Source organism: Dipodomys merriami, unplaced genomic scaffold (genome assembly GCF_024711535.1).
Source record: "Dipodomys merriami isolate MVZ:Mamm:240054 unplaced genomic scaffold, mDipMer1.0.p SCAF_242, whole genome shotgun sequence".
Lineage (NCBI taxonomy): Eukaryota > Metazoa > Chordata > Mammalia > Rodentia > Heteromyidae > Dipodomys > Dipodomys merriami.
The window spans coordinates 804,849-824,672 of NW_027203849.1; the positions used below are offsets into that span (position 1 = coordinate 804,849).

At 42.0% G+C, this 19,824-nt stretch overlaps 1 protein-coding gene across 1 annotated transcript; it reads left to right on the forward strand.

Annotated features, from left to right (window-relative positions):
• Positions 1-321: 321 nt before the first annotated feature.
• LOC138835941 (T-complex protein 1 subunit delta) lies at positions 322-19,184 on the forward strand. Its single transcript, XM_070034507.1, has 14 exons — positions 322-596; positions 3,147-3,199; positions 4,210-4,299; positions 8,105-8,213; positions 9,618-9,760; positions 11,660-11,781; positions 12,357-12,489; positions 14,502-14,641; positions 15,857-15,953; positions 16,032-16,142; positions 16,222-16,352; positions 17,416-17,650; positions 18,686-18,799; positions 18,975-19,184. Exons 1-14 carry the CDS (start codon positions 470-472, stop codon positions 18,987-18,989), a joined length of 1,620 nt encoding a protein of 539 aa, XP_069890608.1. The 5' UTR covers positions 322-469; the 3' UTR covers positions 18,990-19,184.
• Positions 19,185-19,824: the final 640 nt, after the last annotated feature.

The following is a 19,824-nucleotide window of genomic DNA, read 5'->3' on the forward strand; positions in this document are numbered from 1 at the left end:
GGCCAGTAAGAAAGAGCCGGCTGAGCCGCACTCCCCGCCATTGGGTCCAGCCAGTGAGCGGCGGGGCCTCACAACGGTGGAGGACGGAGTGGGGAGACGTGGGGAAGCCCCATCCCCTGCCTACAACGCCGCGCGCTGTCACTGCGGCCCACGTGGGTGCAGCCCCTCCCAGGTCCTCTCGGCGACGTCTCCGCTCCGCCCGCACCTCGTGCCTAGACACCCTTGGCCCGACAAACCCCGAGTGAGCTCCGGAGCGAGCAGCCAGCTCACCCGGCGCGCGGCGGGCAGCCCGCGACGTCACGTCGGCGCCGCACCGTCAGCCAGGCCCCCCTTTCTGCCTCCGCCTCTTTCCGGCGCCGCTTTCTGGAAGGTTCGTGAAGACTGTGTACCTGCGCCGTTTCTCTGCGGCGGGCAAGAATCCGTGTCCATCCGTCCTTCCTGAGCCCGCGCGGAAATAGCCAAGTTTGCCATGCCCGAAAACGTGGCACCGCGGAGCGGGGCGGCCGCCGCAGCTGCCGGCGGTCGCGGGAAAGGCGCCTACCAGGACCGCGACAAGCCGGCCCAGATCCGCTTCAGCAACATCTCCGCGGCCAAAGGTACGGCTCCCCTCCCGCGCCGCCCCACCGCCGCGCGGGCCGAGCCCAGGCGCTCTGGCCCGGGTTTGGGGTGGGTACGGCTGCCTCGGGAAGTTCTTCGGAGGGATTCTTCTCGGCGCTGTTGGACACGGCGAGCATGGAGGAGGCCTCGGACCCGCCCAGTTGGGGAGCTTGCGGGTCTTTTTCATCCCAGGCTGTGCGTTATTCCCCACGCGTGCGAACGGGGAGCAGTTAACACTGAAAAGCAGTCACTGACCTCTCTACTGGGCCCAGCCGTAGACGGCGCTTGAGCTTTGTTTTTGTTTTTATTTAATAAGACCGCGATTTGAACTGGCACGACTGTTGGAACTGAGCAGTCTCCACGACAAAATTGGGGCGGGGCCCATTGTCCTCCGGTGTGGCACACTGACATCTGTCTTTGGAAAGCCACATGAGCTTTTAAGTCTTCTCTGCTGTCCAGTAACATGTATTGTCTTCTGTAGAAATCAAGGAAACTACTTAAATTTCATTCTCATGACTTCGTGACTTAGCGAGTTTTGACCTCAGAACTAAGGTTTCTTTACCCACAAAATTGGGAAGGAGGATTTTTTTTTTTTTTTAGTGTTGTGAGGATTTAGGTGAAGTCGAATTGATGTAGGAAAACGTGGGAGGAAAAATAAGAACAAAGACGTTGAGATCTTACCTGGCAATTGAATGTAGGAAGTGTCATTAGAAAATAAAATGTGCAGAATGAGAAGTGGGATTGGAAAGGTTAAGCTGGGCTAGATCTTAAAGGGTCAATATCCAGGAAAGCAGTTGACTTAATTTGCTACCGCTACAGAGACTTCCTAGGTGGACTGAGGTAATCGCTAATTTGTAGAGTTGCTGTGCAGTTCAGTGAGGAAGAGTATAAGGATCTTGGGAATGTAGTAATGTTAAAAGGCAAGTAGGTGCCAGACGGTGAAAGCACAGATGGTAGTTTCTAACCCAGGTGGGAGGAGTCAGATTTACCGGATAGTTAGATTAGGGGTCATTTACAGTTTATATCTGTAAATTAAGGAGCCATATGCATTCAAGGGAGCCATAGTTGAAATTTATGTGTACTAGATTAGGGTCGAGATGTTAGGAGATTCTGGGGCCAATCAAATGATCAAGACGGGCTGGGAGGGTGACTTAGCAGCAGAGTGCTTGCCTAGCATGCATGAAGCCCTGGATTCGATTCCTCAGTACCACATAAACAGAAAAAACCAGAAGTGGCACTGTGGCTCAAGTGGTAGAGTGCTAGCCTTGAGCAAAAGAAGCTTAGGGACAGTGCGTAGGCCCTAAATTCAAACCCAAGAACTACCCTCCCAACCAAAAAAAAAAAAAAAAGATAGAGTGTGTACTGCAGTTGATTTACAACAAACAAGGGAAGATAAAAGATACAAAATGGGAAGTAGAGTATCCTTTCATAAAACAAGTTGCAAATAATTGAAACCGAACAAATGAGGTGTATGCATGTAAGAAGAAAAGGCACCTAAATTATTTGTGAGCTTAACCACATAGGTAGAAGAGCTCAAGAAAGCAAAGGAGAGTAACTAGTTTTTCCACGTCAAAATCTTATGAAACAATTAGGAAAATCCTTCTGCCAGGTAAATGTTTAGTATAACTCTGGCAGCAAGTTTATTTTGGTGTTTGTGGGGGAGAAGATAAGAGTACCATTTGTCAGTTGTGAAGAAGTACACACAGCATACCAGTAGCTCTTTTGTTACTATTCAGCTTGAATCATTCCATAGATTTGGTGCCACAGGGCATATTGTTTGCACGCTGGATATCTTCTAGAGACTTAATATTTTTTGAAGATCAGAGCATTTTGAAGTTTCTTTTATAGAATCCTCGGCATCCTGGTCCACTAAAGTGAATTGAAAACCTAGTGTTGACTGGGTAATTAGGAATAGAAGACCAAAGTTATGAAATAAGTAAAATGCAAATTTTAAAGTATACAACGTAAAGGTTATCATACAGGTGTTGAGCTTATCATGGAGTATAAATGGTTTGGGCTAGTCCTTCCATATGGAATGCATAGTTGTGAGAAACCTATGGTGAACTAACAAAATAGAAACAGTCATGTAGGAACATAACTGGAATAAGCTGAGCTGTTTCTTCATTACATACTGATAATGATACAGGCCACTACACTATTTGAAGGTTTGGTTTTACTTACTAATTTATTAAGGATTTGTAGCACTGCAGCATTTTCAGTCTATTTTATATTAATTAAAGAAATAATCTTCAGTCAGAATTTAGAAATAGTTATGCTGTTTAAGAGTCTTAACTTAGCCGGGCGCCGGTGGCTCACGCCTGTAATCCTAGCTACTCAGGAGGCTGAGATCTGAGGATCTCGGTTCAAAGCCAGCCCTGGCAGGAAAGTTCGTGAGACTCTTATCTGCAATAAACTGCTAGAAAACCGGAAGTGGTAGAGCGCTTGCCTTGAGCAGAAGAGCACGAGGCAGCGCCCAAGCCCAGAGTTCAAACCCCACGACCGACAAAAAAAAAAAGTCTTAACTTATTTTTTATTTCTTCTGTTTATAGCGGTTGCTGATGCTATTAGAACAAGCCTTGGACCAAAAGGAATGGATAAAATGGTAAAAGCTAACTCATCCATACATATATTGAGTGCCCCTATTCATAGTCAATGACTGATGAAGGGTTAAGATGTGTTGTTTTTAGTCAGACATAGTGCTAAGACTTGTCATCCTAGCTACTTTGAGGCAGAGATTGAGGTTTGAACAACAAATATGCTGGATATGATGATTCACATCTGTTACCCAGCTACACGGAAAAGGCAGGTACTGTTTAAATAGTAAAAACTGGCTGGGTGCCTGTGGCTCTCACCTATAATCCAGCTACTCAGAAGGCTGAGATCTGAGGATCGAGCTCTAAGCCAGCCTAGTCAGAAAAAGTGTTGGAGAGGTACCTTGGAGAGTTCTGAGAGAGGAGAGATTACTTTGCAGTGAACAATACTTAACTAATTCTTACTTGGTGTGGAAGACACAAAAAGTAGAGTGTATCCCACTTTTTCTTATGCTGTATTCTGGGATTTGAGCTTCTACTAGGTTGGTTGATTGGAAGCATTGTAAAATAGAGATACTACAATAATAGTTTGAGGGGCTGGGAAGGTGGTTCAGTGGTATAGTGCTTGCCTTGCATGCATGAGGCCCTGGGTTCAATTTCTCAGCACCACATACACAGAAAAAGCCGTAAGTGGGCACTGTGGTTCAAGTGGTAGAGCGCTTGCCTTGCGCTGAAGAGCTGCAGGACAGTGCCCAGGTCCAGAGTTCAAGCTCCACGACCAACTAAAAAACAAACAAAAAATAATAATTTGAGTGCTGTGCCCTCAAATCCAGTGGATAATAGGAAAAGCACTCCTTTCAATGTTAAGTTTGTGTCTACTACCAATGCTGCTGTCTTTTTGAGGATACTGTGAAACAAGTTATTGTGTTGACTATTGGAACTGTGTTCACATTACATAGTGCTGACTTTGAGATACGTGGCAGAAAGTATGTTTATTAACTTCTTTATGGTGAAGTACTAAATTGAATAGAGAGCTTTTAGAATGCAACATTGAATAAAACATGTAAAAAATTATTTTTAGATTCAAGATGGAAAAGGTGATGTAACCATAACAAATGATGGTGCCACCATTCTGAAACAAATGCAAGTATTACACCCAGCAGCTAGGATGGTAAGTATAATTTTTTTTATTTTATTGTTTATTTATTTTGTTGATTGTGGAGCTTGAACTCTGGCCTTGGGCACTGTCCCTGCACTCTTCAGCTCAGGGCGAGCACTCTACTGCTTGAGCCACAGCATCACTTCTAGTGGTTTATTGGTGATAAGAGTCATAGGGACTTTCCTGCCTGGGCTGGCTTTGAACCGTGATCCTTAGATCTCAGCTTCCTGAGTAGCTAGGCATACAAGCGTGAGTCACCAGTACCCAGCAGGTAAGTATAATTATAGGTAAATTTTGTTTTAACTATACTATTTATGGGGCTGGAAAGGTGGCTCAGTGATAGAGTGCTTGCCTTGCATGCATGAGGCCCTGGGTTCAATTCCTGAGCCCACATAAAAAGAAAAAGCCAAAAGCGGCGGAATGCTGGCCTTGAGCTGAAGAGCTGAGGGACAGCGCCCAGGCCTAGAGTTCAAGCTCTACAACCAACCAAAAAAAAAAAAAAAAAAAGCATACTATTTATATTTGTTAGTTACATTGTTTGATCACATACCATTTGAACATGGTGAGGTTTTTTTTCCTGTTTATGCTGTATAAGCATATTTTTGTTTTGGGTTGGTTTTTTTTTAAGCCTACATTATTAATACAGTAATATATTGTTAAATTTCCACACATATTCCAATTGATTTCTTTTGTTCCCTAAACAATTTCTTTCTCTTTCTTTTGCTAGTCCTGGGGCCTGAACACAGGACCTGGGCTCTATCCCTGAGCCTCTCTGTGCTGAAGGCTAGTGCACTACCACTTGAACCACAGCACCACTTCTAGCTTTTTCTGAATAGTTTTTTTGTTTGTTTTTGTCAGTCCTGGGGCCTGAACTCTGGGCCGGCACTGTCTCTGAACTCTTCAGCTCAAGGCTAGCGCTCTACCGCTTGCCACAATGCCACTTCTGGCTTTTATGTGGTGCTGAGGAATCGAACCCGGGGCCTCATGCATGTGAGGAAAGCACTCTACTACTGAGCCACCTTTCCAGCCCCTCTGAATAGTTTGATGGGAGATAGTCTCGGACTTTATCACACAAATAAATATTCATGTCCTTGAATGTGTATGTCTTTATAGGTGTAGCTTCCACATATGAGTGAAAAACAGTTGAGTGTGTGTGCTGATCCTGGGGCTTGAACTTAGGTCCTGGGTATTTTCCCTGAGTTTCATGCTCAGGCTAACACACTACCAATTGAGCCAAAGCTCCACTGTAGCTTTTTAGTGGTTAATTGGAAATAAGTCTCATGGATTTTGCTGGCTAAGCTGGCTTTGAACCACGATCCTCAGATCTCAGCCTCCTAAGTAGCTAAGATTATAGGCATGAGCCACCAGCACAGGGCTGTTATTTTTTTTTCTTTTTTCTTTTTCTTGTCGGTCATGGGGCTTGAACTCTGGGCTTAATACTGGATATAATAAAAGTCCCCTTGGGCTGGGAAGGTGGCTCAGTGGTAGAGCGCTTGCCTTGCATGCTCGGGGCCCTGGGTTCAATTCCTCAGCACCACATAAGAAAAAAGCCAGAAGTGGCGCTGTGGCTCAAGTGGTAGAGCGCTAGCTTTGAGCTGAAGTGCTGAGGGACAGCGCTCAGGCCCAGAGTTCAGGCCCCACTACCAGACCCAAAAAAATCAATAAAATAAAATAAAAGTCCCCTTGTTTGTCCACAGGAAAGTATTGTACAGTTAAGGAAGACATAAAAATATAAGTGGTACTTTTCAGATTATTAGTTTAATGAATGTTACAGGTAAACACAGTAACTTTGTTTTTGGGGGTTCTGGGGATTGAAACCAGGGCTTTACACATACTAGTCAAACACTCTACCATTGAGCATTGAGCTCTATCCCCAGTCCCTAGAGGGCTATGAAATAATTGTGAACTTTTTTTTTTTTGATCAGTTGTGGGGCTTGAACTCTGGGCTTAGGCGCTGTCCCTTTGCTCTTCAGCTCAAGGCTGGTGCTCTACCACTTGAGCCACAGTGCCACTTCGGCTTTTTTTATTTATGTGGTACTGAGGAATTGAACCCAGGTCCTTATGCATGCGAAGCAAGCACTCTACCACTGAGCCACCTTCCCAACCCCTAAAATAATTGTATATAAAATAAGTCATGTCAAAAAGTTATTTTTTAAAAGGTGGTGGCAGGTGCCATTGGTTCACTGCTGGTATCCTAGCTAATTAGAAGGAGCCTGAGATCTGAAGAGCATTGTTTAAAGGCAATCTGGGCAGAAAAGTCTATGAGATCCTTACCTCTACCAAAAAGCTGGAAATAGAGTTGTGGCTCAAAGTAGTAGAACACTAGCCTTGAGCACAAAAGCTCAGGAATAGTGCCAGTCCCTAAGTTTAAGCCCAGGACTGGCACCAAAACAAAAAACTAAGGTTTACAATGTTGAATCTGTTGTCAACTGAGAAATCTCCATATCTTGCCGTAGAAGGTTTTCTCAAAAGTCTATCTAAAAGCCAGGTGCCAGTGGCTCATGCCTGTAATCCTAGCTACTCTGGAGGCTGAGATCTAAGGATCATGGTTCAAAGCCAGCCCAGCAGGAAAGTCTGTGAGACTCTTATCTCCATTTAACCACCAGAAAACCCATGAGCTATGACTCAGTGTGGTAGAGTGTTAGCATTAAGCAAAATAGCTCAGGAGAGGGCCCAAGCCCTGTGACCACCACCACCACCAACAACAAAAATCCACCTGAGCACAAGATGTCTTCTTGTAGTCCATGTACTTTTAGGAGGATGAAGCAGGAGGATCCTTTGGGGCCAGAAGTTTGAGGCCAGCCTGGGGCAACAAAATGAGACACTGTCACCAAAAAGAAAGCTCTTTTATTATGTAAAGATAAAAGGAGTCAGATTAGGCTCACATGGAATTAGTTCAGGTAAATTTGGCAAAGGACTTTACTTCATCTAGACTGCCTCATTTCACCTTATTATTTCCAGGTGTGTAGAGTACCTGTGATGACTTTTGGTAGAAACTTTTTTTTTTTTGGTTGGTCATGGGGCTTGAACTCTGTGCCTGAGCGCTGTCCCTCAGCTTAAGGCTAGCACTCTACCACTTGAGCCACAGTGCCACTTCTGGCTTTTCTGGTGCTGAGGAATCAAACCCAAGGCCTCATGCATGCTAGGTATGCACTCTACCACTGAACCACCTTCCCAGCCCCCTATTCATTTGTTTTTAAATGAAACATAATCCTCAGTCAAAAATTACATAGAAGCCTGTTGTCAGTATCTCATGCTTATAATCCTAGCTACTCAGAAAGCTGAGATCTAAAGATTACTATTCAAAGCCAGCCCAGGCAGGAAAGTCTATGAGACTTTTTTTTCCGGTCGTGGGGCTTTAACTGGGCCTGGGCACTGTCCCTGAGCTCTTTGGCTCAAGGCAAGTACTTTACCACTTGAGCCATACAGCCACTTCCAGTTTTCTGATGGTTTAATGGAGATAAGGGTGGTTTTGAACTGCAACCCTCAGATCTCAGCCTCCTGAGTAGCTAGGATTACAGGCTTGAGCCACTAGCACCTGACCTGTGAGACTGTTTTCTACAGTTAATCAACAAAACCAGAAGTGATGTGACTCAAAGTGGTGGAGTAGTAGAGAGCTACCTTGGTGCAAAAAAACTCAAGGACATCATCCAGGCCCTAAGTTTAAGCCCCACAATTGACAACCCCTGCCCTCCCCCCAAAAATTATGTTGACCCTTCCAGTTCTTTGTTTGAGGCACTTAGGTGATCATATTAATTAGATGTCACTTTGTTCTTAAATGTCTTATTTAGTATCTTGATATGTTCTGTTTTCATAGCTGGTGGAGCTGTCTAAGGCTCAAGATATAGAAGCAGGAGATGGCACCACCTCTGTGGTCATCATTGCGGGATCTCTCTTAGATTCTTGTACCAAGCTTCTTCAGAAAGGTAGGATCTGCTTTGTTAGAGTTAGAAAAATTAGAAAAGTGTATTTGATTTTTAAAGACAAACCCGAGGAAAAGCCAAGTTATTCCTATATGGGATTTAAGATTTAATTTAAAATTACTTTTATCAGGAAGGTAGTAATGAATATTTTTTGTATTTTGGTATTTTGCTTGTGGGTTTTGTTAGGCTTGTAGATACTCAAGAGTTTTGCTCTTCAAAAATGAGTTGTGGGCTGGGAAGGTGGCTCAGTGGTAGAGCACTTGCCTTGCATACGTGAGGCCCTGGGTTCGATTCCTCAGCACCACATAAGCAAAAAGAAAAAAGCCGGAAGTGGCACTGTGGCTCAAGTGGTGGAGCGCTAGCCTTGAGCTGAAGAGCTGAGGGACAGCGCCCAGGCCCAGAGTTCAGGCCCTACAACCGGCAAAAAAAAAAAAAAAAAGAGTTGTTAGCCTGGTGCCTGTGGCTCATCCCTGTGATCCTAGCTACTTAGGAGGCTGAAATCTGAGGATCATGATTCAAAGCCAGCCTGGGCAGGAATGTCTATGCGACTTACCTCTAATTAAGCACCAGAAAAACAGAAGGGGAGCTGTGGCTCTAGTGGTAGAACGCTAGCCTTGAGCTCAAGAGCTCAGGATCAGCACCCAGGCCCAGAGTTCAAACCCTACAACCGACCAAGGAAGAGAGGTTTCAGTCTTACATTTCACATGACTATGCAACTGATCTGTTTCAGATGAACTAGAAGTAAATTTTTGGACTGGCTTGTGTTTCAATTCCTAGCACTTCATTTCTTTTTATTTCATTATTATTATTATTATTATTATTATTTGTGTGCTAGTCCTGGAGCTTGAATTCATGGCCTAAACATTGTCCTTGAGCTCTTTGGTTTTTGTTTTGTTTTTTTGGGTTTTTTTTTTTTTTTGTCGGTCGTGGGGCTTGAACTCTGGGCCTGGGCGCTGTCCCTCAGCTCTTCAGCTCAAAGCGAGCACTCTACCACTTGAGCTACAGCGCCACTTCCGGTTTTGTGGTAGTTTTTATTGGAGATAAGAGTCTCACGGTCTCTCCTGCCCAGGCTGGCTTTGAACCGCGATCCTCAGATCTCAGCCTCCTGAGTAGCTAGGATTACAGGCTGAGATCTGAGGCTTGTGGTTTGAAGCCAGCCTGCGCAGAAAAGTCTTTTCTTACCTCTAATAAACCACTCAGAAATAGCCCATGTGGTGCAGTGGTTCCAGTAATAGAGTGCTAGCCTTGAGCACAAAGAGACTCAAGCACAGTGCCCAAGCCCTGAGTTCAGGCCCCAGCTCTGGCAAAAAAATAAAGGAAAAATGTTCATGACTACTTTTAGCATTTTAATGAGTAGAATATTTTTAGATCACATCTGTTACAATTAACTACTTTCAAAAATAACAGGAATTCATCCAACCATCATTTCCGAGTCATTCCAGAAGGCTTTAGAAAAGGGTCTTGAAGTCTTGACTGACATGTCTCGACCTGTGGAGCTGAGTGACAGAGAAACTTTGTTAAATAGTGCAACCACTTCATTGAACTCAAAGGTGAGACAAGCATGAAGAGACAGTTGTCACATTATAGTTTGTTTTTTTCCCTGTGATTCATGATGCTAATATAGAAAATATAAACATTAACTTCTAAGTAACCACATTTGTTTAATTGGTTTAAGCCATGAGGCTTACAAAGGAGTTATTTGATAGGTACTGTATCTATTTCCAGCTTTTCATTTAATGCATTTTTAGTACTTGGTAAATTGCCTCTTAAATCTTTCCACCTTCCAAATCACAATGACTGCCACAGTTATTTCTGTCGGTACATGAATGCTTAAGGTGCAGAGCATTATCGTGTGTGTGTGTGTGTGTGTGTGTGTGTGTGTGTGTGTGTGTGTGTGTGTGTGTGTGTGTGTGTGTGTGTGTGTGTGTGTGTGTGTGTGTGGTCTTCTACATTGTTGGGAAAATAAGTAATTTACACACAAGATGTAACTAGTTACATCTTTTTTTTTTTAGTTATGAAACTTAAAAGAAGTGATGAGCTTTTGTATTCTTGAGAAACTTAAATAACTAGTTTAATGAAAAAAAAACAGTAAAAAGAATTATGTTCCATCTGTTCCATCTTTTGTGTGTGTGTGTGTTTTGTCAGTTGTGGGGCTTGAACTCTGGACCTCATTGTGCTGGGCTTGAACTCATTGTCCCTCAGCTCCTCAGCTCAAGGCTAGTGCTCTACTACTAGAGCCACAGCATCATTTCCAGTTTTCTGGTGGTTTTTTGGAGATAGAGTCTCACAGAATTTCCTGCCCAGGCTGGCTTTGAACTGCAATCCCCAGATCTCAGCCTCGTTGCTAGGATTACAGGTGTAAGCCACCTGCACCTGGCCATATTTTGTTATCTACCCCAATTCTTTTTTCTCTTTTTTATCAGTATTGGATTCTAATGTTCATTCTCTCTCTCTTTTTTTTTTTTTTTTTTTGGTGCCAGTCTGGTGGGGCACTGTCCCTGAGCTGCTTTTGCTCAAAGCCTCTGCTCTACCACTTGAGCCATAGCTCTCCTTGGCTTTTTCTGTGATTAATTGGAGTAAGTCTCAGACTTTCCTGCCAAGCTGGCTTTCAGACTAGGATCTTCAGAGCTCAGCCTCCTGAGTAGGATTACAGGTTTGAGCAACCAGTGCCAGCTCAAATATTCATTTTCCTTCATTAAAAATGAAGAGCTACAGTGGTAGAGTGCTTGTCTCGCATGTATGAGGCCCTCGGTTCAATTCCTCAGCATCACATAAGCAGAAAAGGCAGAAGGGGTGCTGTGGCTCAAGTGGTAGAGTGCTAGCCTTGAGCTGAAAAGCTAAGGGACAGCACCTAGGCCCAGAGTTCAAGCCCCATGACCAGAAAAAAAAAAAAAGAAAGAAAAAGAGCTAGAAAGTTCTAGTAACAATAAGTAATATTGCTGAATGAGTGTCCCTAGCTCTAGTCTTAGAATCTAGATTGCAGTTCTGGCTCCAACACTTACCTAAGTTGTGTGACTTTGTATCAGTCCATCTGAAGATTAAGTGAATTAATATAGGCAAAGTGGTATGATCACTGTCTGGTATATAAAAAAAAGGATTAATAAATATTTGCCATTAACCATATTTTTCCATCTGCTCAGGTTAAGGGTTGCATCATATATTTTAGATAGGAAACCTCCACATAAAATTAATTGGACAGTTTTGGATTGCCTTTAAAGCTATTGGTACTCTAATCAGTCTGAGTACTATATTAATGAAAGAGAAAGCAAGTGTATATATATTCTCATTTATGCCACTGGGTAGAAAGGCATCTTTGTATACAGGCTTCTCATGTGGTTCCTTTTCCTAATCTTACTCTAAAAAGATGATAATCAGTTCTTGTATAACTTTGTCATTGAAAAACTAGGGCTTTTTCTACTGTGAAGATTAACTTTTTAAAAATATTGTAGGTTGTCTCTCAGTATTCAAGTCTACTTTCTCCAATGAGTGTCAATGCAGTGATGAAAGTGATTGACCCAGCCACCGCTACAAGTGTAGATCTTAGAGATATTAAAATAGTTAAGAAGCTTGGGTAAGTATCACTAATTACAATTTTGATATTGACAAAAATAAGTTGCAAACTAACTTTTCAATTTAATTTTTTATTTAATCAGTTGTACAACAGGTGCTATTTTACGAAACAGTTGATGCTTGTAATGTATCTTGAGCAATGTCATCCCCTTTGGTCCACCCCTTTTTTTGTTTCCTTAAAAATTGCATTTGTGTAAGAATCTCAAGGTTTGTTTATATTTACTTAAGATAGTGGGACAGGGCTGGGAAGGTCGCTCAGTGGTAGAGCGCTTGCCTTGCATACATGAGGCCCTGGGTTCGATTCCTCAGCACCACATAAGCAAAAAGAAAAAAGCCGGAAGTGGCGCTGTGGCTGAAGTAGTAGAGCGCTAGCCTTGAACTGAAGAGCTGAGGGACAGCGCCCAGGCCCAGAGTTCAGGACCCACGACCGCCCCCCCCCCCCCAAAAAAAAAAAAATAGTGGGACAGTTATTAGTAGGCAGAAGCATTTTTCTTTGGTTAATGATTTTAATGTGTTAACAACAGTCTCAGATTTCTACCATCTCTTTATCCTCTCCTTATTTTCTTTTTTTTTTAGTGGGACAATCGATGATTGTGAATTGGTGGAAGGACTAGTTCTCACCCAAAAAGTGGCTAATTCTGGAATAACTAGAGTTGAAAAGGCTAAGATTGGGCTTATTCAGTTTTGTTTGTCTGCTCCCAAAACAGATGTAAGTAAAATCCAAATAATCCCAATGAAATTAGTTTGCTGTTTGCTGTTTGACCTTTTTTTTGGGGGGGGGGGGGTTGGTTGTGAGGCTTGAACTCTGGGGTTGGCCACTGTCCCTGTGCTCTTCAGCTCAAGGTGAGAGCTGCTTGAGCCACAGCTCCACTTCGTTTTCTGGTGGTTAATTGGAGAAAAGAATCTCATGGACTTTCTTGCCTGGGCTGGCTTTGAACCGTAATCCTCAGATCTCAGCCTCATTAGTAGCTTGGATTACAAACATGAGCTACTGGCACCAGCTTACTTTTTTTTTTTTTTCTTTTTTTGCTTATGTGATGCTGAGGAATCGAACCCAGGGCCTCATGCATGCAAGGCAAGCGCTCTACCACTGAGCCACCTTCCCAGCCCAACCAGCTTATTTTTGACTAAGTAACTAAAACATTTTCTCATTAAAGTAAAAACAAAATACCTGATAGGTGATTTAAAGGGTCTGGAAAATAATTTTGTCTGTAACTTAGAGGGTTTTTAAAAAGTTTTTAGATTCTTTGCAAATTTCCTAAAACAAACTTCACATATCCTGTAACTTGCAGATATTTTGTTTAAACAAGTAGAAACTGAAACTAATCTGATGATCATACTATGAAAAAATTATTTTTACTTAAAACATTACTATATCACTTGTTGAAAAATTGTCATTTTCTTTTTTTTTTGGGGGGGGGGGTCCAGTTGTGGGGCCTGAACTCTGGGCCTGGGCGCTGTCCCTCAGCTCTTCAACTCAAGGCTAGCGCTCTACTACTTCAGCCACAGCGCCACTTCCGGCTTTTTTCTTTTTGCTTATGTGGTGCTGAGGAATCGAACCCAGGGCCTCATGTATGCAAGGCAAGCGCTCTACCACTGAGCCACCTTCCCAGCTCGTTCTCAGCAGTTTTTATGACAAGCCATAGAGTAAAAAAAATACAACTGATGCTGTTTTTATAACATAGTTTGTATGCAAAAGGTTGACATTCAAGTAATAGGATCTTAGGAGGTATAGAATAGGAAGATCTCAGATTGAAGCCAGTCTGGACAGAAGAGTCTATAAGACTGACTCAATTGAAGAAGTTGGGCATGGTGGTGCATGCCTGTCATCACAGCCATAAAAGGAAACCTAAGAAAAAAAGCAGATTTCTGTCTAGATGCTTACCTGGGCAGGAAGCAAAGGCTTATAAAAATAACCTTAAAAGGGGGTAGAGGTGTATTCGAGCAGTAGAACTGCCTAATGAGCAAGCGCAAGACCCTACTTCAGTACTACCAAATAGGATGGTCATTTTATTTTCCTTTTTGTACTGAAATGCAGTTGGGGGAGAAGGACTTGATACTGAGTTGATATACTTGGCTTTTTACATGGGGTTGGTGTTCTACCACCGGAGCCACACCTCCATTTTAACCTTTTTGCTGTTTAATTAGAAATAATGTCTTGGGGGCTGAGAAGGTGGCTCAGTGGTAGAGTGCTTGCCTTGCATGCATGAAGCCCTGGGTTCGATTCCTTAGCACCACATAAGCAGAAAAAGCCAGAAGTGGGACTGTGGTTCAAGTGGTAGAGTGCTAGCCTTGAGCTGAAGAGCTCAGGGACAGCACCCAGGCCCAGAGTTCAGGCCCTACAACCAACAAAAAGAAAAACGAAAAAATGAAATAATATCTCATGAACTATTAGGCCCTGGCTTTGAACTGCTACCCTCAGATCTTAGCCTCCTATATAGCTAGGACTAAAGCTACCAGTGCTTAGAATGGACTTGTAATAAAAGCTGAAGATAGTAATGGAGCTAGGAATGTTTGTATGCTCCTGTAATCACAGTACTTGGTAGATAGAGATATCATTGACTCAGGGCCAGCTTAGCCTAGATAGTGAGACTGTCTCCAAAAAAGACGATAGCAATGTGTATAGTTGAAAGTAAAAAACATAAGTTCATGTGTATATACTTTAGTATTAGTTGAATTCTGTACATATTTCCACTTACAAATGTTTCTTTTTCTAAACAGATGGATAATCAAATAGTAGTTTCTGACTATGCCCAGATGGACAGAGTGCTGCGAGAAGAGAGAGCCTATATTTTAAATTTAGTGAAGCAAATTAAAAAAACAGGCTGTAATGTTCTTCTCATACAGAAGTCTATTCTAAGGTGTGGAACTGTTTTCTTCATCTCTTAATTCCCTTAATTATGATTCATTTAGACACTCAAAAGCACTTTTTTGGGTAGGGGTGGTTATGGGGCTCTAACTCAGAGCCTAGACACTGTCTCTGAGCTTTTCTGCTCAAGGTGAGTGTTCTACCACTTAGAGCCACAGTGCCACTTCCAGTTTTCTGGTGGTTAATTGGAGATAAGAGTTGATGGGCTTTTCCTGGCTTTGAACCATGATCCATGGATCTCAACCTCTTGAGTAGGATCCACAGGCATGAGCCAGCAGTGCCTAGCTTAACAATTTTTAGGAAATTAAGAACCAGACATCTACAGTAAATCTGCATTTTGGAGTGCCATTATATATTGAGTAAAAAAACAGATTGTCTTTGTGATAATACATATGTGGAATGTATAACCTTTGTAGATTATAAGTTTAAACATCAAATGGAATTCTTTTTTTTTTTTTCTTTTTTTTTTTGGTCTGGTTGTGGAGCCTGAACTCTGGGCCTGGGCGCTGTCCCTCAGCTCTTCTGCTCAAGGCTAGTGCCCTACCACTTGAGCCACAGCGCCACTTCCGGCTTTTTTTTCTTTTTGCTTATGTGGTGCTGAGGAATTGAACCCAGGGCCTCAGGCATGCAAGGCAAGCGCTCTACCACTGAGCTACCTTCCCAGCCCCTGGAATTAATTTTTTAAAGGCTACATTTCATTTAAATTTAAGGTCTATGCAATTGATTGAAAGTATATTTCTTTTAGAGAGAATGCTTTAGATAGTATTTATGCCAAAGGGCTTCTTAGGTTTGAAATGGTGATGGTTTTTTTCCCTTCCCTATTTACTCTATTGATACATTATACCAAAAGTAACTACTTATTTTATATAGTATTTGATAGATAACACTTGAAAGAAGGGGTTCTAATCCCAAGTTACATGACTTACCTCAAGTAAGTTGGTCCCAATACTCAATTTGCATAACTTTTAATACTATAATATCCATCTCACTAGTATCACAATGCAGATTCTGAATCCATTTCTGAATTTATAGTATCAAGAACTTTTAGCTTATAAATGTAAAGCATTATTCTTATTTAAAAAATGTGATTGTCCATTTGAACAATAAAGCATTAGAAGCTTTGATCAGCAAGGTGGAGGATTTTTTTCTCTTTGGTTTGATTTGGGTTGGGTTTTTGCCTAACATAAACATTTATTTTGTGTTTTAGAGATGCTCTTAGCGATCTTGCATTACATTTTCTGAACAAGATGAAGATTATGGTGATTAAAGACATTGAAAGGGAAGACATTGAATTCATTTGTAAGGTAAAATATTAATGTCTGTATTTGTAAAATGTCCACTGATAAAACGTTGCCTTGATTTCTGGGTTTATTTTTTCACAGACAATTGGCACCAAACCAGTTGCTCATATTGACCAATTCACAACTGACATGCTGGGTTCTGCTGAGTTGGCTGAGGAGGTCAATTTGGATGGTTCTGGAAAACTGCTCAAGGTAACAGTATTATAATTAAGCTTTTATTTACTTGGATTTTTTTTTAACCTGTACCTAATTTGAAATTTATTTACTAAAGATTACAGGCTGTGCAAGCCCAGGAAAAACAGTTACAATTGTTGTACGTGGTTCTAACAAACTAGTGATTGAAGAAGCTGAGCGGTCCATTCATGATGCCCTGTGTGTTATTCGCTGCTTAGTGAAGAAGAAGTAAGATTTTAAATTAAAAGTTAGGGTTCTTTTTGTTTGTTTGTTTGTTTGTTTGTTTGTTTGTTTGAGGGTCCCCCTCTCTAGTCCTGGAGCTTGAACTCAGGGCTTGTGCATTGTCCCTGAACTTCTTTTTGCTCAAGGCTAACACTCCACCACTTGAGCCACAGTGTTTCTTCCTGTTTTCTGGTGGTTAATTGGAAATAAGAGGCTCACAGACTTTCCTGCCTGGGCTGGCCTTGAACCGATATCCTCAGATCTCAGGTTCCTGAGTAAGTAGGATTACCGGCATGAGCCATCTCTGCCTGGCTTTTTTGTTATTGTTGTTTATTTATTTATTTATTTTTGGTCAGTCTTGGGGCTTGAACTCTGGGCTTGGGCGCTGTCCCTGTGCTCTTTAGCTCAAGCCGAGCACTCTACCGCTTGAGCCACAGCGCCACTTCCTGTTTTCTAGTGGTTTATTGGAGATAAGTCTCACGGACTTTCCTGCCCAGGCTGGCTTTGAACCGTGATCCTCAGATCTCAGCCTCCTGAGTAGCTAGGATTACAGGTGTGAGCCACTGGTGCCCGGCTAGTTGTTGTTATTTTTAAGTATAAAAAATTATTTGGCTGGGAATGTGGCTTAGTGATAGAGTGCTTGCCTAACATGCATGAAGCCCTGGGTTCAATTCCTCAGTAACCACATAAACAACAAAAGCTGGAAGTGGCACTGTGGCTCAAGTCGTAGAGCACTAGCCTGAACACAGAGATGCTCAAGGACAGAGCCCAGGCCCTGAGTTCAAGCCCAGGACTGGTTAAAAAAAAAATTTGTGGGACACTGATAGCTGTAATCCTAGCTGCTCAGGAACCTGGGATCTAAGGATTGTAGTTCAAAGCCAGCCTAAGCAGAAAAGTCCATGAGATTCTTATCTGCAATTAACCCACAAAAAACTGGAAGTAAATGTTTGGCTTAAGTGGTAAAGTGCCAGCCTTAAGCAAGAACTCAAGATTCTAAGTTCAAGCCTCAGTACTAGCACTAAAATAAAATTTGCTGTTAAAATAGCTTAAAAATATTTGTGGATTTCAGAGCTCTTATTGCAGGAGGTGGTGCTCCAGAAATAGAGTTGGCCCTAAGACTGACTGAGTATTCACGAACACTGAGTGGTATGGAATCGTACTGCGTCCGTGCCTTCGCAGATTCTATGGAGGTCATTCCATCTACGCTAGCTGAAAATGCTGGCCTGAATCCCATTTCCACAGTAACAGAACTAAGAAATCGGCATGCCCAAGGAGAAAAGACTACAGGCATTAATGTCCGAAAGGTAATGACATAATCTTTATGGTAGAAAATGATGATTAAGCTAAAAATACTAAGAGCTTTGTAATTATCTGTTAGGTAAGACTTTATACTTTAAAAGTAGTGTGTGTGTGATCTTGGACTTAAATGTGAGACTTGCAAAAGCGTGTATCCCATTAATGTGAAGTACTGTTTTGGTCTTAATAACTTTTACCTAGTTACTTTTAATTGTTTTTCAACTTCTTTTCATTGTAAAAACAATAGTTACACCAGGTGCCAGGACTCATGCCTGTAATTCTAGCTACTCAGGAGGCTGAGATCTGAACCAGCCTGGCCAGAAAGCTCTGTAAGACTCTTATCTCAAAGTTAACCACCAGAAAACCCGAAGTGGTGCTGTGGCTCAAATTGGTAGAGCACTAGCCTTGAGGCACAGCAACCAGGCCCAGAGTTCAAGTCCCACAGCCAACAACAACAAAAAAGTTACTTCATACATCAAGAGCTAAGAGCAATATTAGAGCTATATAAAAGTGAACTGTTGTTATTGTGAACATAGTGTAGGGAGGTAAATACATTGAGTGTTGAGCAAATCTATGATTGGGAGAAAAAATAATGCTCAAAAGTTACTACTTTTTTTCGGGGGGGGGGGTGTGTCCGGTTGTGGGGCCTGAACTCTGGGCCTGGGTGCTGTCCCTCAGCTCTTTAGCTTAAGGCTAGCGCTCTACCACTTGAGCCACAGCGCCACTTCTGGCTTTTTTCTTTTTGCTTATGTGGTGCTGAGGAATCGAACCCAGGGCCTCATGCATGCAAGGCAAGCACTCTACCACTGAGCCACCTTCCCAGCCCTTGCCAGGATATTTTTAAACAGATGAGACTTGGCATTTTCTCAACTTGTAGTTGAAATACAACCTGCAAGTTAGAGAAAAACTTGGTAGAATATCCTGCCTTGATGTACCTCCTCTGAGAAAGATAGGTTTGAAAAAGTCTGAAGGCATACTTACGTCAAGGTAATATTGATGTATATAGTAAATAAACACTAAAAGTAACCTATGCTGTTTTGCAGGGTGGTATTTCCAATATTTTAGAGGAAATGGTTGTCCAGCCTTTGTTGGTTTCAGTCAGTGCTCTGACCTTAGCAACTGAAACTGTCCGAAGCATTCTGAAAATTGATGATGTGGTAAGTATATATATGTAGATAGATAGATTGTAAATTTCCTTATAAGGTCAAAAAGAGACAATTTTGTTTTTCTTGTAATATCAAGAAGGAATTTGGAGAATAGCTTAAAAATTTTTCATCCTTAAGATTCTGTTATCACTGTACAAGTTTTGAAACTTACATTTTCTCTCAACAGGTAAACACTCGATAATCTGGATAATGCTGGCTAACTGCCATGATTATAGCCACTAGTACTATGGCTAGAGTGGATGATGATCACTTTAATGTTCTTTGTCTGGAAGATTGTTTCCCTTATGAATTCCTGGATTTGGTCTTCCAGTTGGCATTTGCTTGAAATGTATGGAACAGCTTAATGAAAATATTAAATATTTGGTTTCGAAAGACATTATTTCTCTGACATTGTGTTATTTATGGTAACTTGAAAAACCTATACAAGGACCATCCCTCAAAACTTCACCTTTTTTTTTTTGGTCATTTGTAAGACTTGAACTCAGGCCTAGATACAGTGCAGGCTAGCACTCTACCACTGCAGTGCCACGTTTGGTTTTCTGGTGGTTAATTGGAGATAAGAGTTTCATGGAGGGGCTGGGAAGGTGTCTCAGTGGTGGTAGAGTGCTTGCTTTGCATGCGTGAGGACCTGGGTTCAATTCCTCAGCACCACATAAGCAGGAAAAAACCAGAAGTGGTGCTGTGGTTCAAGTGGTAGAGCGCTAGCGAGTTTCATGGACTTCCCTGCCCATGATCCTCAATCTCAGCCTACTGAGTAGCTAGGATTATAGGCATAAGCCACCAGCACGCAGCTATGATTTCACCTTTGTATCTTATGAATTCATCTTGAGTACTTTTCTTAACTTTATTTAGGGACTTATTCTCATTGGCATAATATATGATACTCTTGATATCCATGAATGTATATGCTTCCAAAGAGGTTGCCATTGATAAACCATAGATGTTCAGATAAAAATAATTCAATGCTGTATAGTTACTCAAATTTACCTATACTATATCTACAGTAAGTTTGAGAA

Coding starts and splice junctions, on each gene's coding strand:
- LOC138835941 (XM_070034507.1), top strand. CDS start 470: ATGCCCGAAAACGTGGCACCGCGGAGCGGGGCGGCCGCCGCAGCTGCC. Junction 15,954..16,031: donor ACATTGAATTCATTTGTAAG/GTAAAATATTAA, acceptor ATTTTTTCACAG/ACAATTGGCACCAAACCAGT. Junction 17,651..18,685: donor CAGGCATTAATGTCCGAAAG/GTAATGACATAA, acceptor GCTGTTTTGCAG/GGTGGTATTTCCAATATTTT.